This window comes from Mytilus edulis, chromosome 13, assembly GCF_963676685.1.
Source record: "Mytilus edulis chromosome 13, xbMytEdul2.2, whole genome shotgun sequence".
In the NCBI taxonomy this organism is placed as follows: domain Eukaryota; kingdom Metazoa; phylum Mollusca; class Bivalvia; order Mytilida; family Mytilidae; genus Mytilus; species Mytilus edulis.
Window position 1 is genome coordinate 21,482,599 of NC_092356.1, and position 25,140 is coordinate 21,507,738.

Below are 25,140 nucleotides of genomic sequence, written 5' to 3' on the forward strand. Positions count from 1 at the left end.
AGCTGACTTATATAAATCCTGAAACCAAATTTCAGAAATCCTTGTATTGTAGTTCCTGAGAAAAATGTGACGAAAATTTTCAACTTGGCTATCATGTGTAAAATCATACAAGTGTTCGGTAAACAGGAAGTTGTAGAGTGATGAATCTGAAAACGCATCACACGGTATAGCTGACTGATATAAATCCTGAAACCAAATTTCAGAAATCCTTGTATTGTAGTTCCTGAGAAAAATGTGACGAACATTTTCAACTTGGCTATCATGTGTAAAATCATACAAGTGTTTGGTAAACAGGAAGTTGTCGAGTGATGAATCTGAAAACGCATCACACGGTATAGCTGACTTATATAAATCCTGAAACCAAATTTCAGAAATCCTTGTATTGTAGTTCCTGAGAAAAATGTGACGAAAATTTTCAACTTGGCTATCATGTGTAAAATCATACAAGTGTTCGGTAAACAGGAAGTTGTAGAGTGATGAATCTGAAAACGCATCACACGGTATAGCTGACTTATATAAATCCTGAAACCAAATTTCAGAAATCCTTGTATTGTAGTTCCTGAGAAAAATGTGACGAAAATTTTCAACTTGGCTATCATGTGTAAAATCAGACAAGTGTTCGGTAAACAGGAAGTTGTCAAGTGATGAATCTGAAAACGCATCACACGGTATGGCTGACATATATAAATGTTGATACCAAATTACAGAAAGGGTGGATGTGTAGTTCCTGAGAAAAATGTGACGAAAGTTTCATGGGACGGACTGACTGACGGACGGACTGATGGACGGACTGACGGACTGACGGACAGACAGACAGAGGTAAAACAGTATACCCCCCCTTTTTTAAAGCGGGGGTATAATAAATATCTTCAAACACAAAGAAAAGTCTGGAACACTGATTTGCCGGACTGAATGCAAACCTAAAGACACCTTCGACTTCGTCGGTAAGTGACTAAAAATAAAAGATACAGGGTTTCTGAACCATGAATGCGGAATACAGTTGTATGCGCAAGAACGTTCACCAGCACACTATTTGGATCAAAATGCCATGCATAATACTGAACTAAAATACGACATGAAGATAAACCAAACTTATCTACAATCTAGATTGACACAACTAAACCAAAGCGATCTTCACTCTGGACTAATTTTTATGGTCTCTCATTTGAAAATACACAACTCTTTTTATTCCCTTCCGTTTATTTTCACTTTTCTTTGTAATTTCCAGTTAAACAAATCTTGGACCCCAATATGTTCAAACCGTTAATTTGCAAGTGTGAGATTTTTTTTATAACATCAATATATAGTCAAGCTATTTATCTCATTCAGAAAAATAAGTTTTAAGTTTTTTTAATCTGATGATGCCTATCAACAGATCTAAACGGGTTAGGCTATAAATTGAATTGAGTTCTATCTCCTGTCTATTTTTTTAATTTGCTTCAAAGGATTCTACATGAGAAAAAAACTACCAAGTCAGAAAAATAACAGTTTTTATCCATTCGTTAGATGTGTTTGAGCTTTTGATTTTGCCATTTGATTAGGGACTTTCCATTTTGAAATTTCCTCGGAGTTCAGTATTTTTGTGATTTAACTTTTTTTCAATTTGGCTCAAAAATAAGTCACTATACTGTAAGCAGAATTATAAAAAAACTTTTGTTACTCTTTCTGGCAACATTATGCTGAAAGTATGTTTCAAATATATATTGTAACATACATAGAAAACACCATTTTTATTAGAAGAAATAATTCAAAAACGCAAATTTCAATATTTATTTTTTAACAATTCAATATTACTATCTTGCTCCTTCCAAATGACAACTACAGTAGACATATTTAAAGAAAGTCCTAAAATTCATTTTCATAATATCAATATAAATTGAAAATAAAATGAAATTGACTTATAAGTATGATTTATTTAATCACCTTGCACTTTCACGATGTGACTGGTTTGCTGAGGCTCTTCTATACCTCAGGAATAGATTACCTTAGCTGTTTTTGGCAAAAAATTTAGGAACTTTGTACTTTCTTTCGCCTTTTAAACTTTTCCGGATTCGAGCATCACTGATGAGTCTTTTGTAGACGAAACCCATACAAAATTTAATCCTGGTATCTATGATGAGTTTATTTTCTACATCAGTTGCTAAAAATTTCTGACCAGTTGAAAAGTTTAATTTGATACAACAAATTGTAATTTTCCTAGAATTTTGAATAAACTCTAAAAGCTGGAGAGCAAAACTAACAGACACGTTAGGGTAACAGGATCCAGCATCAGTTTACACACATAGCATCATCTGGTTTCAACTATAAAGTATTGTAACCAGTAAACCAGTCATTAACAGGTTCCGGCAATAGTAAACATAAGAGTTAAGACTCTCTTGAGTACTCTATCTTTAGATGTAAAAAGCTTACTTCTATATAGGTTTCACCTCTAACAAGAATGTGTCCATAGTGCACGGATGCCCTGTCCGCACTATCATTTTCTATGTCCAATGGACCGTGAAAATGGGGGAAAATCTCTAATTTGGCGTTAAAATTAGCAATATCATATCATCGGGAACATGTATACTAAGTTTCAAGTTGATTGGACTTCAACTTCATCAAAAACTACCTCGACCAAAAACTTTAATCTGAAAAGGGACAGACGAACGAACATAATGCCCATAAATGGGGCATAAAAATAGATTATAAGCATGAATTCTGAACCAATTTTCATTAGTCTTTATTCAACAACTTTAGCTCATATCTTTTGTTTCTTAAAATGCGTTCTAATCATTACTATTTTTAATGGTTTTCCTCAAACTGTTTAAGACATTAAACATATTTTATTTTTTATACTGTAAATTCAGAAATTATTGCCATGTTTTTATTTTTGCGAAAAGTGCAATGATGGTTATAATCGCAGTAATTTATACTCACATTTTGAATTATTTTTATTTGAATTAAATAGGATTTTTCTCAATATTGCAAAAATTAAAATCCAATTTTAGTCTAAAAGGACACAATTACAATAATAAATGCAGGCAATAATTCTGAATTTCATTTCTGACATTACAATATATTGCATTCAATGATGAAAGATACAGTAACCTTTTTATCAATATTTACTACTCCTAAATTGTCAGCAATTACTAGATGTCACATGAGTTACCGTGATTTCAGAAAGTTTTGCAATGTTTTTATTAATGCAAAACTTTAATGGAATGTTATGGAAGTTTTGCATGTTGAATGGTATTTAATTGATTTATGACACTGCAAGAATTTTATGGCATGGAATTGCTGCTACATTCAAACGAACCAGTTATTGGACAAACTGGAAGAAATACATGTAAAGAAAGGTAAAACTATCAAGACTGAATATTTTATTTTGGCCATATTTGTTGTCTTTGAGATTTGTCCATTTTTCCAAATGTTGAACTCTTCTGCGATTTAGCTGTAGAAAACTGTGGCTTATAAATCTAAAATTACACAAATAAACTATAATTAGCACATAATACTGTATCTGAATATTTTAATATTTAAAACTTTCAACATACTGTGGATTAATTAATATTAGTTGGATACCAATTTTCGTGGATTAAGTGGGTACAGGTAAACCACAAAGTTAAATGATCAACGAATAACTAATTAAATATAGGCTTGTGATCAGACTTTGGCAAAACCACAACATTTAACATGTTTAATATCCATAAACATATATTAAAGTTTTCCTTTAACAACTAAAATTGGTAACCATGGAAATAAATGAGTCCACAGTATCTACTACAACTTACACAATATCTTCTATCTAGATCTATATTTGTACACTTAGAAAAATGAATAAAATTATATTTCTTCTAATGTGAATTCACACTATGGAGAGTGCAAATTTTATATTAGTGTTGTATGCACTAAAATGGGTTTACAACTGAATAAAGAATTAGGCATAAATCTAAAAAAAAAATGGGATATTTGTGGTTGAACTAGTATTCAAAACATAATCAGTAAAGGTTTCAGGGGGTTTCTGTGGTCTAATGACACCTTATATATAAGTGTCATGGATGACTAGTATATTTTTCATGTGTTTCTTTTATAAGAACATTCTTTATATTTCATGATCTCCAGGGTATACAGTAAATTCAGAAATAATGCATGCATTTACCATTATTGCGATTTAGTCATTTTAGACTTTTAAAAATGTGATTTTAATTTTTGTGATATTGAGAAAAATTCTGTTAATTTCAAATAAAAAATAATAAAATTAAAGTGCAAATTTTAATTATTGCGATTATAAACCTGTGTGACATGGAATAATAAAAACATCATAATAATTTCTGAATTTCCAGTATGCCAAAGGATATGCCTTTTTTGCCCTCTTTGTCTTGGTATTTGTCAAAAAGTATAGGCCTCTTTTAACCCTTCAAAGAAACGTTTCATGTGCCCTGATAGATATAGGAGGATGTGGTGTGAGTGTCAATGAGACAACTCTCCATCCAAATAACAATTTATAAAAGTAAACCATTATAGGTCAATGTACGGCCTTGAACACAGAGCCTTGGCTGTATGTATGCAGTTGATTTTGCTTACATCTTGAAGGGTAAGAATAATGAAATTATTGGATTAGTTTAGTTAGTTTAAACATATTTATTTATAGTGGATAGGGAAACAAGTTTAGCAACTTATATTAATCCCTTTCCACTTTGCGGGTGCGAGAGACGCCTCGTAGGGGCATCAGATTGCCATTTATGGTCCCCTTCCGATGGACTATCATCGTTTATTCAAGACCATACTCGCAAATGGTGTCAAGGGAGAGCCGAAAATTCAGTCCCTTAAAATTTCATCCCGGAAATTATTGGATGCTTAACTTAACCACCTTTATTCGTAATCAGTGTAATTAAACACATATGTCATTATCACGAAAATAGTTGGTTGAAAATCATTACTAGTGGTCATAATTGTAGTAAAATTCCCATAATTTTCAATACAGGCACTGTCATCATTCACCATTGTTTTTTAATCATTTGAAATCAGGCCACAATAACCATTAACCACTTTTTTGCCTCGGGCAGCAATATTAGAAGGACAATTTTGCAGTTATTACATATGTAAAACCCAATGTTTTCATAACAAATATGTGATAAATAGTCTTACCTTACTACCCCTTCCTCTTCTTCTCATTCCTGCATTTGGATCAAAGACTTTTTTCTTCCCTTCTTTAGAGGTCCCTCCTACAGTGAAATAATGAAAATATTTAGTAAAATACTTGGATTATATGCTGCCCATTAAAAAAAAAACATAAATTGAGAAACTTGTGAATGTTATTACCTTTTAAGAGTATTAAAAGTAAAATCTCTTTAAAAACGATTGGCAGTTAGCACTTCCTCTGATATTGGTAGCTCAATAAGTGTAAGTTCAAAAATTATTAGTTTAATTTATTTAAGTGATTGCTCAACAATCAACACAACCACAAGTTTTTCGATTTTCTAATGTTGCATAAAAATAATAATTTTAAAATTTATGTAAATTGTAAGTTTGTTTTTTGCGGCATATATCTTTTTTTAGCAACATATAGCTTGTCACAACTTTCACAATGATAAGCATCTGAAAATTTCTGACTTTCTGGTGTAAAAGTGAAAGAGATGAAAGTTGTTTCCAAAATGTAACGTGTTTTAAAAATATTGTTGCTGCTCTTTTTTCATACTTATTAATATATAACCATTTGCTATTTTAATAATAGTTGTGAGAGAAAAAACAAATCAAATTTAAAAGGTATAAATTAAAGCTAATTTATAACAGTTTCACGCAAATTTAATCACCAAAATTGGACAAAAAACAACTACTTCAGAGATCATGTGACACTATGACATTTTCAATTTAAAGTTTATAAAATTAGATGCTGCGCATTTGTTATATCTTTCGGTACTGTCTAACTTTATATCAATGAATAATATTATTGTTCAATATTGTTTGATTAAATAGTGTAAAAATTTTAGGGGGTCAGGCAACTTCTGAATTTACCCATATTTAATAAATTTCAAATGTACAGTGCAACCTGCCTAATCCGACACCTGAGTATTCCAACATCTTGCTTTAACCGACACATTTTCATGATCCGAAAATATGCTTATCCGTGAAGAAAAAAACAGAATATTCCAACACCCTGCTTAATCCGACATTTTTTTCTGGTCCCCCAGTGCGTCAGATATCACAGGTTACACTGTAATATGAAAAACAACAGAAATGTCCAAACCTTCAAATATATTCAAATTAACTTTGCTGTAATCGTATGGTGTAAAGTCTTCTGCAGGCTCCTCCTCCTCCTCCACTTCCTCTAATTGTAATTCTCCTTCTTCTTCCATTTTCCTCTTCTTTTTTTTCTTTCTGCTTGTCTCAATATCTGTATCTTTACCAAGAATTCTTCCATGAGCACTTTTGAGCTTCAAAATATGTTAAAACTAGAGTTTAGGGCTTATATAAACAACTATAGCAGAGCATAAAATATTTCAATCATTGACCCTTTTTTAACATCTATTTTATAGAAATGTGTCATAATGTAATTTTAGAGTAAAATTGCATGAAATCCATATACGCATCTTAACGAGAACCATGTTGCTGACTTGATATTTAAATCTTCCAAGACTTACATGTATCACTTCCTTTTTGATACACAAAATATAGTGCATTGATTATAACATTCTATACATCCTATCCATGAACATTAAAAATTTTATCAGTGTAATATATACTGAGATATTCAAGTCACAAAATGGTGTTACACCTGTTAAGAAAATTACAACTTTTGTTGCAGGAATCTTATATCTGTTCTAAAAATATATAAATGATGTCAATGTTTAAGTCATCTTTAAAAATTGGAGTTATTTCCCATTATCCATAATTGTAATTGAATCAACTCCAACCAATGCTTTATACAATGCCATATTTAATTTTACTTCCCACTGATAAATTGAAGCAATATTTACCCTTCAGTGCTTACAAGAACTTTGATTATGTAGTTGCTGTTTATTGTGATAAGTGTTTTTTTTAAATTGGTTTCAAACTTTTCCACATGTAAGATATCAAGTAGTAAGAATATAAACATTCATTTTCAGTTCTATGATAAGTATAATTAAACCATGTTAATCCTGTTTATATTTATCAAAAACAATTTGTTGCATAAACTGTGCTGTCCTACAGTATGGATATCAGTCTATTACAAACCAGGATATATTCATTTCGTATGGACATATTATCAATCAATCATTGAAAAAAATCATATGCTGTTGACAGATGTCAAATTGTTTATCTACTGTAAATTCAGAAATTATTGCGAGGTTATAAATAATCGAAGAATGTGCATGGGTGAGGATCGCAATAAGAAGATCTCATATTCTGATATTTGATACATATATCTTGATGTAAATGTTCCTCAGACTGCAATAATTAATTTCGCATTTTTGTCCATTCTTTAAACCAGGTGCTCCGCAGGGCGCAGCTTTATACGACCGCAGAGGTCGAACCCTGAACAGTTGGGGCAAGTATGGACAAAACATTCCAGCGTGATACAGCTCTGAATTTGGATTGTGATCAAATTTTTGACATTATATGTTTTTTTTTTACACAAAACAAATGTCAAGATTTTACAAATCAATTAAAGATTTCTTCAAACTTTTTAAATCTAAAATTAAATAGTTGACACAGCATAGGTTTCTGACACAGAATGAATGTGGTCTAATGAACTTAAAAGTTTTTTTTTTGCCTTTGAGCAATTCACTATGCTGTTGAATATTAATCCTCTCAAAAAAAATGTTTGAAGAAATTTTCTTTTTATTTATGAAATCTGAATTGAGAAAAATTTAAACCCCCCCCCCTTTTTTTCACATCCCCGTTTCCCTTTTTCCAAAACTGATATCAATTCAAATTTCTAATGGAGTTTGCAACAATAACTACTCTTTTAAATACATCATAAGATATTAAAATGTAAAATAAAGTGCTTGTTATCACTGAATGGTAAAGATTGGTTGGTAGTAAAAGTGAATATACATTGTTTATTGTATAAAACAATAAAAAAAAACTTCATCAGCAACATTTTATATTGGCAAATTTCCAATGAAGTTATTTACATAAAGTTATTGGCAAATAAAAATAGAAAATGACATCATAGTCATGTCTGGCAAATGTCCAACATACATTATCTAAAAACATTTTAGATAAGATAAGGAAAAAAAGCTTCATCAGCAACATTTTATATTGGCAAATTTCCAATGAAGTTATTTACATAAAGTTATTGGCAAATAAAAATAGAAAATGACATCATAGTCATGTCTGGTAAATTTCCAACATATATTATCAACTACTATTCTATACAAAGAAAGATAACTCCAATTGAAAATTAATTGCTATTGCACAATATTGTGCAATTAGATATTTCTTGCTATTGTGCAATACTGTGCAATTGAAAATTTCTTGCTATTGCACAATACTTGATATGGAATCCTGATTTGGACCAACTTGAAAACTGGGCCCATAATCAAAAATCAAAGTACATATTTAGATAAAGCATATCAAATAAGCCCAAGAATTTAATTTTTGTTAAAATCAAACTTAGTTTAATTTTGGACCCTTTGGACGTTAATGTAAACCAATTTGAAAACGGGACCAAAAATTAAGAATCTACATACACAGTTAGATTTGGCATATCAAAGAACCCCAATTATTCAATTTTTGATGAAATCAAACAAAGTTTAATTTTGGACCCCGATTTGGACCAACTTGAAAACTGGGCCAATAATAAAAAATCTAAGTACATTTTTAGATTCAGCATATCAAATAACCCCAAGGATTCAATTTTTGTTAAAATCAAACTAAGTTTAATTTTGGACCCTTTGGACCTTAATGTAGACCAATTTGAAAACGGGACCAAAAATTAAGAATCTACATACACAGTTAGATTCGGCATATCAAAGAACCCCAATTATTCAATTTTTGATAAAATCAAACAAAGTTTAAATCTAGACCCTTTGGGCCCTTTATTCCTAAACTGTTGGGACCAAAACTCCCAAAATCAATACCAACCTTCCTTTTATGGTCATAAACCTTGTGTTTAAATTTCATAGATTTCTATTTACTTATACTAAAGTTATGGTGCGAAAACCAAAAAAAATGCTTATTTGGGTCCCTTTTTGGCCCCTAATTCCTAAACTGTTGGAACCAAAACTCCCAAAATCAATCCCAACCTTTCTTTTGTGGTCATAAACCTTATGTCAAAATTTCATAGATTTCTATTTACTTAAACTAAAGTTATAGTGCGAAAACCAAGAAAATGCTTATTTGGGCCCTTTTTGGCCCCTAATTCCTAAAATGTTGGGACTAAAACTCCCAAAATCAATCCCAACCTTCCTTTTGTGGTCATAAACCTTGTGTTAAAATTTCATAGATTTCTATTCACTTTTACTAAAGTTAGAGTGCGAAAACTAAAAGTATTCGGACGCCGACGACGCCGCCAACGACGCCGACGACGCCAACGTGATAGCAATATACGACGAAAAATTTTTCAAATTTTGCGGTCGTATAAAAACTCTAAAACTAATGCAGACCAGAATTTCTGAATTTACTGTATATCAAAGGCTGTTTATGTAAATGCACACTTTAACTTTTTACATACCTTTCCAAACGGTTGTAACAAATCTCCAGTATCTTTAACTTCAACCTTTTGTCGCTTAGCAGCAGGTGGTCCTAAAAATAAAAAATTAAACATCATGGTAAGAATAACAAACAAGTGAAACTGCCAGCTACTGCTCACTGATGATACCCCGCCAAAATATTTCGGTAAACAGTAAGTTGTTAAGTGATGAATCTGAAAGCCCATTCAGTTTAGCTGACTTATATAAAATCTGAAACCAAATTTTAGAAATCCTTATATTGTAGTTCTTCAGAAAATTGTGACGAAAATTTTCAACTTGGCTATCATGTGTAAAATTATATAAGTGTTCGGTGAACAGGAAGTTGTTGAGTGATGAATCTGAAAACGCATCACATGGTATAACTGACTTATATAAATATTGAAACCAAATTTCAGAAATACCTGTAATGTAGTTCCTGAGAAAAATGTGACGAAATCATGGGATGGACGGACGGACTGACTGAGGGATGGACAGAGGTAAAACAGTATACCCCCCTTTTTTTAAAGCAGGGGGTATAAATATCTTCCTAATGCAAATTCTGCATTCTTACCTTTTATTTTACTAAAGAGTTATTATGGTTTTGGTAGCATTATTTTGTAATATATATGGTAGCAAATTTGTCCTCTTGTTGGAATTAGTAAATAAAGTCTTGAAAAGAGACTAAACTTTAGTTTTTTGAAAACTATAATTATTCACTAGTAGTAATTTGTTTTGAATTACAAGTTGTATGGAACCTATCGGAAAGTTCTGTGGATTCATTTATTTATGTAATACCAATGTTGGTGGATTGTGGAAACCTTACATTTTCCTGGATACATGTGATTTCATGGTTCTGCCAAGTCTGGATACAGTTGTTTTTAGGCTTCATTCTGATCTGACAAGTCAAGCTCTTGCCTTTTGTTGCTCTCAGCAATATTTTTTTCTCTCATTGTTTTATAGATATTGTGATGGTACTCCCATCACCACACACTTGAATTGCTTCCTTTAATCATTACACCTACCTGAAGATGTTGCAGGAGTAGGGGGTGTTTCTTTTCGCTTCACTGCTGTGTGTTTCATTAACATCCAGTTATTAAACACCTATAGTCAAAATTAAACAAAATTTTGTAAAATAATATTTCAAATATAATAGAAATTAAAACATCTATACTGTTCCATATAAGTGCAATTAAAGTCATAAAGTACTGCTGATAAATTTTTCTGCAACAGTCAAAATACAAAATAGAGCATCGATTTTTCTTACAGCAACTTCTGAATAAAATTATTAAAAAAAAAAAATTGGTGCACAGGTCCTGTTAATAGATTTTCAGTAGCACAGTAGAAAGACGAATAAATAATATATATACTGTTTAACCTTCATGCATATGTAAAGGTCACCCTTCAAAAAAGTCAAAATATCCTTACAAGAGAGGAGACCTTCAAACTGATGTTCAATATGTCATTACATGTAATATATCATCACAGTTCCTGAGAATGAGATCTCAATATGTCATTACATGTAATATATCATCACAGTTCCTGAGAATGAGATCTCAATATGTCATTACATGTAATATATCATCACAGTTCCTGAGAATGAGATCTCAATATGTCATTACATGTAATATATCATCACAGTTCCTGAGAATGAGATCTCAATATGTCATTACATGTAATATATCATCACAGTTCCTGAGAATGAGATCTCAATATGTCATTACATGTAATATATCATCACAGTTCCTGAGAATGAGATCTCAATATGTCATTACATGTAATATATCATCACAGTTCCTGAGAATGAGATCTCAATATGTCATTACATGTAATATATCATCACAGTTCCTGAGAATGAGATCTCAATATGTCATTACATGTAATATATCATCACAGTTCCTGAGAATGAGATCTCAATATGTCATTACATGTAATATATCATCACAGTTCCTGAGAATGAGATCTCAATATGTCATTACATGTAATATATCATCACAGTTCCTGAGAATGAGATCTCAATATGTCATTACATGTAATATATCATCACAGTTCCTGAGAATGAGATCTCAATATGTCATTACATGTAATATATCATCACAGTTCCTGAGAATGAGATCTCAATATGTCATTACATGTAATATATCATCACAGTTCCTGAGAATGAGATCTCAATATGTCATTACATGTAATATATCATCACAGTTCCTGAGAATGAGATCTCAATATGTCATTACATGTAATATATCATCACAGTTCCTGAGAATGAGATCTCAATATGTCATTACATGTAATATATCATCACAGTTCCTGAGAATGAGATCTCAATATGTCATTACATGTAATATATCATCACAGTTCCTGAGAATGAGATCTCAATATGTCATTACATGTAATATATCATCACAGTTCCTGAGAATGAGATCTCAATATGTCATTACATGTAACATATCATCACAGTTCCTGAGAATGAGATCTACACAAAAAAATGATCTGTCAAAACATGTAGGCCATAGTGACTTCAATGTCACTAAGTAGCTTATCTAGGAGGGTAGCAATGCCCTTTATCTTCAGACATGAAATGGTCATTTTTGGCTACAATTAGTGTCAAATTGGTTTAAATTTTACCCTGATTTGTCAAAATATCGTTAACAGGATTAGTCACAGGTCTTAAATAATTATCATTACAGTAATTTTTGGAAAAAAAATAATGTGATTTGTCAAAATCAGACAATTTTTTTATCGTCTAAAAGAAAGTGTTCATTTTATTGTCATGCACCAAAAAATTACTGTTAAAGTCATTTGGAAAGAATTTTTACCATTATTCCTCATGAAGAAACACCTATTACAACCCTCATATAGCATCATACTTTACAATACGGGTGTGCTTAAAAAGAAATATCACTGATATAGCATTAAAGATTTTTATGTACAATGTAATTGACTTAACAACTTACCTGCTCATGTTTACCATCTTTAGTTTCTGGAAGATACTGTAAAAAAATTTATGCATAAATATTAGTTATTTTTTTATTACATCACCAAATTATAACCTTCCTGGAATACAAGAAAAATTAAGGGGTAATGTTTCCATGGGACACAGATGATGCCCACGCTTGCATATCACATAAAGTTATAAAGGGACAGAACTGAAGAACGGTAAAAGTAACGTTACCCAAATTTCAACTTGATCTGATTTTGTGGTAATAAACATTGTGTACTATAAGTTTCATAACATTTGGTTGAAACCAACTATGGGATGTACTTTCTATATAATGTCATATTTCATACAGGATAATTTTCTTGCTGAAATTCTTCTGACATCCTATTTCCCACCGATGCTGTTTCAAAAAATTAGGAACAAGAATGTGTCCCCAGTACACGAATGCCCCACTCGCACTATCATTTTCTATGTTCAGTGGACCGTGAAATTGGGGTAAACCCTCTAATTTGGCATTAAAATTTAAAAGATCATATCATAGGGAACATGTATACTAAGTTTGAAGTCGATTGGACTTCAACTTCATCAAAAACTACCTCAACCAAAAACTTTAACCTGAAGCGGGACAGACGGACGAACGGACGAACGAACGGACGGACGAACGGACGCACAGACCAGAAAACATAATGCCCCTCTACTATCGTAGGTGGGGCATAAAAACTGAAATTATTACCTGTGAAATTGGACTAACAAAGGTGGCTGTTATTGCTGCTGCCATTCTCTGTGCTCTTGTAAACTCTTTAGGTGACTGAAATTCAAAACAGGTTGATCAATTAGTAACCAACATTAATATTCATCCCATATTCCCTTTTTACAAATCTATCATTTATAATAATGGGGGACAATATAATCATACTCAACTTAAACAGTGCTTATTTGTTTTCAAAGGCGTTTGTATCCCTCAAACCCCCATGGCTATGGATGTGATATCTACAAGTTTGAACGAACATAACTACAACATCAATTATCCCCCCAATTTGTTTTAAATTAATGAAAAAGCTCATGTCAATGGATCTTTCAAATTGATAATCTTTTAAAATGTGCACTTTGCTTGTCGTTGGAGGCCATGTGGTGACCTGTGGTTGTTGATTTTTGTGGCATTTGGTCTCTTGTGAAGAGTTGTCTCATTGGCAATCATACCTTCTTTTTTATACTTACATGATTTTCAAACACTGTTAATAAAGGTTTTTTCTTCAGTATAGTAATATTTTCATTACTGTTTCCAAACATGGTTGGATTCTCTTTCAGTAACGTAGGATCTGAAATAAACGAAATATAATGTGATTATCTTTATTGATGGCAGAAAACTTGTAGTTCCATGGACATGATGAACACTTACAGCTAATTTCCTAAAGCATGTAGAGCAAGACTTAAGTTAGCTTGCTTGCTTTGTTTTTATATTGTACAATCATTAGGATAACAACAAATTAAATTCAAATATTATATATACAGGTTAAACTATGACTATATATATTGTTTAAAGATGTCAATCTTATTTACAAAGCTTGTATTAACAACAATACAAACAAAGCAAGCAAGCCAACCAAGTTTTACTTTACATGCATTAGGAAATTAGCTGTAATTTCTAGAAAATTCTGCATATTAGCTTGTATAATTTTTTGTTTATCTCGTTGAACAATTAAATGTGTTGTTCATCTATACCCACAAAATCAACAAAACATAATAATTATAAATCCATTGGCATTGTGACCATTACATGATATATTTTGAGAATAAGCTACAATGCTAAATATGATTAATAATTTGACTTGCTCAATAAAGATATAGGAAAAAACTTTATGCTGATTATGAAAGTAAATCTACAATGCATAAAAGTGTTTTGAATTCAGCAAGGCTATATATATTTTATCAATTAAGTAATTCTATAAGTTTGAACAAAGATATATTGTAGGGTATCAACAGCCTATGTTCCAGATGTTACAATTTTGAAAATCAGTTTTTGCAGTTTTTGCAATAGTCTGGTCAATCTAGCATAAATTTGACCCTAACCTTGAAGTAATTGCAACAGAAGATTGTTAAGATTTAATCTTTAGCATTATAACTCAAATATACACAGAAAAAAGTTCCATAAAATCTAACTTGAGGGGAACTAAAAAATAATGATCTTAAAAGTCCTATGGAGATTTGCATTGATATGGGAGCTAACTCTGCCAAAAAAACAGAAATAACAATAAAAATTGATACAAAATTATAACTTTTCCGCTTCTATTCAACAGAACGTATTGATTCTTGATATTTTAGCCGTCTTGAGAGTATAACAAACAACTCTTAATGTGTATCTTTTATCAAGCTACAACCTAGATTTCATAATTCATTAGTTGACCGTTTATTAGATTTTTCAGCATGTCATGGTAAAAAATCTCAAATTGAATAAAACTAATTTAGCATATCTTCTTTTTGTAGTTTTAAAGTTTCTTTTAACAGATAGATGCTGAACAAATATAATTGACAGATATAAACAATACCAAATATTAACATTATTTTTTTTAAAATGGTCACAAAGCCATAAACTTGAAATTCTTTAATGAAAAATGTGCAAAAAAAAAAATACCCATAACGCTTCGGTTTTGTACATTTCATGAGCAGAAGATTATATAATGTAGTCAAATACGAACTTATTACACCATCAAAGTATCATATTTTACATGAATTTAATTAAAATCAACCTACAACTGACAAATAAGGACTAATTTTGCGGAGTTAACTCCCTTTCCAATGTTAATTTCCATAAGAAATTCAAAATGCAAAATTTGAGTTTTCCTCAAGTTAGATTTTATGGGACTTTTTTCTGTGTAGGTTTTGGACTTAATGCTATAGATTACAGTTAAAAAAATCATGTTGCAATTAGTTTGCGGTTCAAACTTAGTTTGACTGGACTACAAACATTTTGATCTCTCTGGGTATAATTTATCTAGAATCATTCAGCAGTTCAAAACCCCTTACAATTCTGTAAACTTATCTTTCCTACCAACCCACTTTAACAAGTTCAGTCGCAAATTGAAAACAAATTTCAAGTTGGTGTAAAATTAGTCCAACAATATCAATTGTTTAGGCTTACCCAGTAAACATGGTGTGTTTCCCAGATCTTGGTACTTCTGTTGGTATGACATATCATGTGTACAGTTTAACAGACTGTCAGGGTTATATTTGGGATGTTTGTACATACTCGGTTCCTTGATTTTAGGTGTTGAGACCTGAAAATATAAGTATAAGATCTATATTCTATTCTTACTTCAATCTTTTTTCTGTCTTCAATTTGTAAAACAAGTGTTCGCATCTTATTGTATAATTTATTTGTTAATATCAATGTGTAAATGATGTAAGTGTTCGGAAAAGAGTAAATGGGTGAGTGATGAATCTGAAAATGCATCCAGTCTTCATGATAAGACTTTTGAATCCAGAAGCTCAATTCTTTGAATATTTTAGATGTATTTTGTTGGCTTGCTGCGCCATCAACGGTAAAGCTGACCTATATAAACCCTAAAACCAAATTTCAGAAATCCTTTTAATATAGATCTTAAAAAATGTTTTCAGTGTTCATTTAATATATCTGCATTGTGATAATATAAAAATGACTGTGCAATATCACTTTTGTTATCTGAGGTTTTCTATCTACCTTCAAAAATATAGATCAACATGTGAATATCCCTGATCCATTCAAATAAGTTAAAATATACAAATTAGTAATAATATAGGGTTATTGCATGAATATTGGGGAATATTGTCCAGAGTAGAATTTTATATTGCACGAGCTTGCGAGTGCAATATATGTTCAATGAGGGACAATATTCCCCAATATTCATGAATTAAACCTTTTATTGTATAGCAATATATGTTCAATGAGGGACAATATTCCCCAATATTCATGCAATAACCCTTTTATTGTATAGCAATATATGTTCAACGAGGGACAATATTCCCCAATATTCATGCAATAACCCTTTTATTGTATAGCAATATATGTTCTACGAGGGACAATATTCCCCAATATTCATGCAATAACCCTTTTATTGTATAGCAATATATGTTCAACGAGGGACAATATTCCCCAATATTCATGCAATAACCCTTTTATTGTGTAGCAATATATGTTCAACGAGGGACAATATTCCCCAATATTCATGCAATAACCCTTTTATTGTGTAGCAATATATGTTCAACGAGGGACAATATTCCCCAATATTCATGCAATAACCCTTTTATTGTATAGCAATATATGTTCTACGAGGGACAATATTCCCCAATATTCATGCATTAACCCTTTTATTGTATAGCAATATATGTTCAACGAGGGACAATATTCCCCAATATTCATGCAATAACCCTTTTATTGTATAGCAATATAATATTTTAAAGAAAAATTGGATTAAACTAAGATTTTGTCGTTGATGACGTCATGAATTTTGAAGATTTATTGCACTAGTGCAATATTGGAATTTATTGCACGCTAACTTTTGGTTACTTTCTGTGGGAAATATTATATTGCTATGCAATAATATGCAGTGATTTTGCTAGCGCTCGTCACTTTCGTATTTTACGAAAGGGTTTTCTCATTGACGAAAGTATTTCAAATCAATTTCGTCACTTTAATTTTGAAAGTGTAAAAAAAATTTCGCAATAAAAACTATAAATCTACCTGTCGTCATGTTTTTGACAAGTTTATGACCTCCAGGTAATTAACATTTTCAACAGGTGTTACAAGTTATGATTACAACTAATCCGCTTATCGCCATCAGATGGGTCACTTATCCGTAATTTATTAATTAACCCCATAATTGAATGACCATCATAATTATTTCCCTAGGAAAACCAGTCAGTCGGCATTTCAACAACCAGGAGTATAATTTCGTCATTTAATCAAAAATGTAATAACCCGGACAGTTCGCATTTGAATTTCAATATTTCCCAAACGATCACAATCTGAAGTTAGTTTTTCGTAGATTCGTCATTCGAAGGCATTTTCGTCATATTTGATTTAAATTTTCATCAAAAACTTTCGACAATTTCCATTTAAAATAAAGAACTTAAATGTTTTTATTCAAAAAGTTCACGAGATATGTTTTAAACAGGTGCTTCCTGTATTGTGTTCTACGCATGCGTGAAAGTATTCCTTTGACTATTTATAGACATTAAAAACGTAAAATATGAAATCATTTAGAATCAATTAAACGAGAGACAAATTTATATATATCTCTTACTTAAGGAATTTAAATCGAAAAATGATAATTTCCTGATGAATCCGGACTCGTTTTGAATTTATTATCCACGTGTCACTTCCCGTTTTCGTTTCATTTTTAAACCGAAAGTAGTAAACGTGATCTATTGTTGATTTGTTGACAACCTCCTTTCAGTCATTATTATCATTCCAAAAAGGATTTTATACATTTCCAACTTGATAGAAATGATTTCCAAATATCGACTTAGACGTTTTATAAGGATAATGATTATGCAGTGAAATAATCATTGCAAATTAATTTCTGCTGTGATTCCTTGTTTAAAAAATATAGAATCCAACTTTTGTTGATCAGGAATGACCCCTGGAACAAACTGAAGAGAAATTGTGAACTAAATTTCTGGATTCCATGCCAGAATCTTCCATAATAATGGCCAATACAGTCAAATCATACAATAACTGCCAATCATGCTGGTGCCTCAATCCCTTAAAATCTGACTAAGTCAAAAGATGAAGTTAGTAATATACATCATTGGTCCATTGCTTTTACATAAAATAAGGTTGATTTTAATAGCGCGCAAAAGTGACTAAAGCCCTCAAAATCCTAGCTTAAACCCTGTAATATGGAATATCCTTACTGTAGCAAGAGGAACTTCTCTTGCTTCCATTATAATATTGTGTATTTCTATCAGATACTGTCTAACCAGTGGAGGTATAGGATTACTTACTGTAGTAAGAGGTACTTCTCTGGCTTCCATTATAATATTGTGTATTTCTATCAGATACTGTCTAACCAGTGGAGGTATAGGGTTACAACAAGCTAGCACACCTTGTCTCTCTCTTGGCAATATTTCACTTATTTGTAATAACATGTGGTTTGGTAATACATAACTGAAAAGAAACAGACATAAAACAATTACATGTACCCCTGTATACAGATCATGCAGATAATTATATTCTTCATATCAAATATTTCACAAGATCGCATAAGTTCTAGATATTACCCAAGGTACCTTGTTAATAATGGACTTGTTATGATTTTTGATTCATCAAATACAAACTGAAAGAAGACACATTTAATCTTTTCATTGCAAACTTGCTTGTTTGTCATTTGAGGAGCCCCAAATAGCTTGCTAATGGGTATAGGTTTTACTCATTGTTGAATGCTGTACAATGACACACAGTATCTAAATTCTACATCATTTTGTCTCTGGTGGAGAGTTGTCTCATTGGCAATCAAACCTCATCTCCTTATTTTTTACATATTAAATGTTGTTTTTCATATCAGCTCAATTTCATAATATTAAACCTTAAACAAAGACAACAGTTAAGGAGTATCAATATGAAACCAGTGCTGATTTGGACAAGGAAAAGCATAATAAATATAAAAAAGAAGATGTGGTATGATTGCCAATGAGACAACTATCCACAAAAGACCAAAATGACACAGACATTAACAACTATAGGTCACTGTACGGCCTTCAACAATGAGCAAAGCCCATACAGCATAGTCAGCTATAATAGTCCCCGATAAGACAATGTAAAACAATTCAAACGAGAAAACTAACGGCCTTATTTATGTAAAAACAAATATGTAACACATAAACAAACGACAACCACTGAATTACAGGCTCCTGACTTGGGACAGGCACATACATAATTAATGTGGCGGGGTTAAAACATATATACCCTATACTTTCATCCTCCACTCTGGCTATTCTGTCTCTCCAGGAATATAAGTTTTTTAATGCAGCCAATTGTCTAGAGTTGAACACTTTCTTACTCTTCTTGTATAATTCCATGTATAAACCATCTGTGTATATAGGTTTTCTGTACACCTATAATCAAGGAAATTCTTCTTTCAAAACAAAGAAAAACATTGGGTACTTTTTTCATTTGAACGTCTTGAGCTTACTAAATGATAAGTTATACCTTCTCCTGGAAAGCTTACATAAATACTGAACCACAACTATTTACCAGGCTATTATTTGTAATGACATGAGCAACATGATTGGTACCACATGTGGAGCAGGATATTTTTACCCTTAAGGAGCACTTGAGATCACCCCTAGTTTTTGGTGGGGTTCCTGTTGTTTATTCTTTAGTTTTATATGTTGTGTCATGTGTACTATTGTTTGTTTGTTTGTCTTTTTCATTTTTAGCCATGGCGTTGTCAGTTTATTTTCGATTTAGGAGTTTGACTGTCCCTCTGGTATCTTTTGTCCCTGTTTTTTGAGCTTTCTAACCTTGCTTAACCTTACAATGACTCTTTACATTTTCTACCCAACTGATACTAACCTGTGAACAGACTCTAGTACTCTTCTGAATAACAGAATGAAGGAGATTATTCTGTTCATTTCCTCTCTCAATCAATTCATTTCTCATCTTGTCATAGATATACAGTAAATAGTGGGTGTCTTCTCTCGCATACTTGATTAATTCTTCAGGGAGTGGTCTGTAAAAATATTAAAAGAATTATCTCCCCTCATTAATGGTGAATTGTCTACCCTTTGCACAAGTGATTATGCAGATTTCACCACAAAAGTTGTATTTATACTTGTAATAAAGCAAACAGACAGATATACAGTCAGTTTTTTATTTCTTTGTCAGAGTTCTGCAACAGTAACTTTTATGGTTTAGATTTTAAAGTCTTCATTGTGATCATGATTAATGTTTATAGCCATGTACAGTTCGTTTTATTGGTTATAAAGGATAAATTTTGCAGTCATATGACTACACTTAACCTATAGCTATTAAAATGTATAAACCAGCTGCATTTGTTTACACCTGTCCTAAGTCAGGAACCTGAGGTTCAGTAGTTGCTTTTTGTTGATGTGTTTCATAATGGTTTCTCTTTTTTTTTTATAGACTTGACCATTGGTTTTCCCATTTGAATGGTTTAACACTAGTAATATTTTGGAGCCCTTTATAGCTTACTGTTAAGTATGAGCCAAGGCTTCGTGTTGAAGACTGTGAATTGACCTATAATGGTTTTTCTTTTCAAATGTGACTTGGATGGAGAGTTGTCTCATTGGCTCTCATACCACATCTTCTTATATTTATTTACTATATTCAATTACCTTATTCTCCAATCAGCTAACTGATACTGTTTATCTGCCTCTACCTGACAATAAACCTGTAACAAATGTGCCAGGGAGTGCCGTGCCATATTCAACACTCTAGCAGCCTGTCCTGTATCAAACATGTTGATAATATACAACCCTAAATCTCTTTGCAACCAGCCGATGTCCATATCTGCACCATGTAACACCTAAAACAGATAATTAACATTAATTCATAGTTTATACAATGTTCTCCTTGAACTTGAACAAACATGATTAAAACGATTGCTTGGACACTGATCACTTTTCATTTGACCCTGTTTCAGAGGTTCAAAATGGATATTGATTTGATTTACAATCAAATTTTCTTAGAAAACTGTCATGAATTTATGCAAAAATTAGATTTAGACGAAATTCATTTACATTTATAACATCACAAAAACATCACTAATGACTCAATTGCTCAAAATCTCTTTTATAAGGCCAAAAAAAAATATATGTCTGTTTCCTGCTTCCAAGGCAAATAAATCAGGGTCGGTAGGTCGGGGATTTTTTTTTTTTTGTTTTTTTTTTTGCACTCCCTGTCAGATTTGCAGGTGGTTAAATGTCATGTTTGGTTAGGGTCCTGTACCCCAAAATGATTTAATCCCTTTAAAGAAGCTTTAATTGAATAATCCTCCCAGTGCTGACATTTTTTAAACCTTAATTGTAGCACATTTGTGCTGGGAGCAGCCATTTTGATTGTTTGGGCATAGTAAAATACGGATCTGGATCGGACCGGAAATGAATTTTCCGGATTTGAATAAAAAGATCTAGGGTCGGGGGGTTTGAGTCAGGGTCGGTCGGGAAACAGGAAACAGACATATATTTTTTTTTGGCCTAAGAAAGATTTTGACTTTTTTACATATGTTTCATAAAATTTTCATTACATTATCCCATCTTAAAAATTTCAGAACTTAAGGGCCAATATTATGTGTTATTGAACTAACTCCTTTGAATCCTACTTTCACCAAGATCATTTCTAAGTTTTAAAGATGCGCTAACAAAATCTAATATTTCACCAAAGCTGAACATGCTGAACAAGAATGGATATGAATGACATTTAATGTATAATAATTACATTAGATGTATGTTTCATTATAATACTTTATTCTGATTGGTTAACTGCACATCATGTGTTATTCCGTATTTTTAAAACAGTTGCATTGCTCAATACAACTTATCATTCATGATAACACGTGGTCCAACAATAAAGTGCACAGGTGAATTAAATAAAAAAGATATATAAAATTCGTGTTTTCATGATCATAGCTAAAAAATGTAATTATAAGTATTGAATGCTTCTTTTTATAACTTTATAGGGTTGTAAAAGCGTTGACCGTGTGCACATTTTTAGAATGAAGTGCTACCGCGCTTCATTCAAAATGTACTTCGGTCACCGCTTTTACACCCCAATAAATTTACAAAAAGAAGCATTCAATTCTTAAATGCAAAGTTAATGGTATTTAAAAAAATTCTAGCTTTAAACATGAAAAAAAAGTCTATAATTATACCTTTAATATAGAGGGATCTGTAAAAACTACATTTAGTAAATGTAGTTCATTCCGAAGTTCTAATGTATCAATAATATAGTCATTGGTTCTGGTAGAGATCTGCATCAGACACGTCAATCCTTGAAATGATCTGTACGAATGGTGCTGAAATAAAACAATAACTAAGTTAATAACATATTTAGAATCTTATGAGTAATTCTTTTCTTTTCTGTTAGTTTATTTTGAAGTTGAATCACAAAACAAATCTTAAATTAACATAATATTTTGTCTTTGCATTTTCAAAGACAAAGACACAGTTATCAATGGTTTCACTTGTACTCTTTCAAAAAAAATGGCTACCAGTATATGTATTTAATGTCTAGAAACGCATCCTTAAACATATAAAATGTAGTACAACTATTTCTGGGGGACCTTTTTTGCACAATTCTGTTATACTCTTTAGAATATAACAGTATTGTATTTTAAGCACTGACGGTATCACTTGGTGATTTTATGGTCTCAAATTAATTTTACTGGTGTCTTGTAAGCAGAGCCAATAAACCAGTATTTACTACCATCAAATCACCAATTGATACCATTGGAGCTTAAAATTAGGGATGTCAAAAGATTTGAAATTTAACACTCGGTCATGATACTTGCGAGTGCTCAAGTACTCCGATGAATCTTAAATGTCTATTGAAAAGTAAAGATTTTAGGTGGGATGCAGTGTTTTTGTTTTTACCTTCATACACTTATTAACAAAAAGACAAACGTACTACAAAAATAACTTGATCCTCTGTTAAGTGTATCTGACCTCCTTTTTTGTGTCAATTTAACAATGAATACTTGACCGCCGTTTCTACTAATAACCTATCATAATAGCAATTATTGTTTGTGTAGGTGTTCATGAACCAATTTAGAAACATGCCAATAAAACCATAAATATTTGCATATAAAAGTCTGACAAAGTAGACAATAAGTGTCATCTGTTCCTGTTGAGTTGGTATTTTTTATATTACCACTTGTTCATTAATTTGTCAACAACAATATAGGACTTCAAATTACTTGTGCTTGTTCGTGTTGCTCAGTCTTCAGTTTTCTGTGTTTTGTTTTTTTGCACTATGTTTGTCTGTTTGTGTTTTTCCTCAAATGTTAGCCATCATGGGGCATTGTCAGTTGATTTTCAACTTATGAGTTTGACTGTCGCCTCTCTTTAAATGTAAATTAAACAATAATTAAGTTTCAAACAAAGAGTAATTAAATTAATTTAAACGTACATATCATACCAATAACTTATACATAGAAGTCTCGTTTAACAAACAAAGGTAAGTTTACGGCTTGTGATGAGTTATTAATCCATGAAAGTGTTGATTCGTGTACAAACACCGTTCAAAATGTCTCTAATCAGTAGGGTTCACCAAAGGGCACTTTAAATTTATTCTTGTTTAGAATATAATCTAGTCAAGAACTTCAGATGAAAGACTGTTTGAGTTTCAATTTTTTTTTACAAGTAGTGCCCTTGACAACTTCTCCTCGGAAAGGAACGGACTACTATATGCTAGTACCAAATAGAAGTCTCAGGATAATCGAATTATTGTTGGTAATGAATTCAAAATAGTATTACGAAGGGGATATTTCAAGAGAACTAAAGTGAGCGGAAATGTGAGAACTATCTCAAGATTTATAACAGGCAAAAGAGTATCTGAGTACTAAAAGTGTACTTGAGTACTCTGGCTTCCGACCGATTACCTGAATACTTGAGTACTCGGTGCAATCCCTACTTAAAATATAATACCGTTATCTACATTCTAATAAAATCTGGCAGAAAACAACATCAATAAAATCTGCCATACCTCGTATGCACTTGTGCTTTCTTTTCATAGCATCAATTGTAAATTGATGACAAGAAAATTGGTGATGTTATCCAATAAATATGAACATTAAAAGCAATGTTGCATTAGAATAACAATTTAGAACAATTGTTGAGAGGTTTAAGATCTCAATTTGTGTTCATATTATTTACCTCTAAATCAATGGCTATTTCTTCTTGCGTCATGAGTGTGTTACACAAATCTTTTAGTTCTTCAAGATTTGTGACTATCATACATTCTGTTTCAGCTAGAGGCTTGGGGTCCTACAATGACAACAGTGAAATAGATTTCCTAAAGCATTTAAAAGATATGTTAGATGTCCGACACAATTTTTCAATAACGTTAGACATTACTTGAATTGTATGTATAATAACCAACATAATTGAGTCCTATAATTTAACTGTCAATTACAAAATGTGATGAATAGTTTTCAATGACTATTTTTTCTTCTTGAATATGCTGATACTGCAAAGAAATATTTACCATAGGTGCTGATACGTTGAGAGATTTCTGTAAAGGTTTAAGATGGGCCAGTTCATGTTGATATGGATGAGGATACCTGAAATTATTAATAAAGTCATAAACATAACTAATGTTATAAAACTGATTCAGTATTTCATACTTGTTACTAATAATATCAAACATTTAAATACATTTTTATTTAAATTATAAAAAAATAGATTTGAAATTGACTAGATAATAAGATTTGAATTTCGTTCAAATTAAGACTGTTATCTCAAGTTTGATGAATATTTTGTTATACAAAAGCAATGTCTGCTGAGGTCTTTCATGGCAATTATTTATATTTTCAAAAATTTGAAGACCTTTCTTTCCTTACTTCAAATTGAAAA

At 31.5% G+C, this 25,140-nt stretch overlaps 1 protein-coding gene across 1 annotated transcript in view; it reads right to left on the bottom strand.

The window, feature by feature from the left end:
• Positions 1-3,346: 3,346 nt before the first annotated feature.
• The window catches only part of LOC139502047 (exosome complex component 10-like), a 29,379-nt gene continuing 7,585 nt past the window's right edge, over positions 3,347-25,140 (bottom strand). Inside the window, exons 7-22 of the mRNA XM_071291367.1 lie at positions 24,773-24,848; positions 24,442-24,552; positions 22,440-22,583; positions 20,905-21,095; positions 20,123-20,279; positions 19,514-19,662; positions 18,553-18,715; positions 15,710-15,845; positions 13,789-13,889; positions 13,304-13,378; positions 12,587-12,622; positions 10,658-10,736; positions 9,638-9,708; positions 6,227-6,413; positions 5,128-5,204; positions 3,347-3,455 (exon numbers count right to left, since the gene is read on the bottom strand). Coding sequence (XP_071147468.1) covers positions 3,360-3,455; positions 5,128-5,204; positions 6,227-6,413; positions 9,638-9,708; positions 10,658-10,736; positions 12,587-12,622; positions 13,304-13,378; positions 13,789-13,889; positions 15,710-15,845; positions 18,553-18,715; positions 19,514-19,662; positions 20,123-20,279; positions 20,905-21,095; positions 22,440-22,583; positions 24,442-24,552; positions 24,773-24,848 — 1,849 coding nt within the window. The 3' untranslated portion in view covers positions 3,347-3,359. The remainder of the gene's footprint in view (positions 3,456-5,127; positions 5,205-6,226; positions 6,414-9,637; positions 9,709-10,657; positions 10,737-12,586; positions 12,623-13,303; positions 13,379-13,788; positions 13,890-15,709; positions 15,846-18,552; positions 18,716-19,513; positions 19,663-20,122; positions 20,280-20,904; positions 21,096-22,439; positions 22,584-24,441; positions 24,553-24,772; positions 24,849-25,140) is intronic.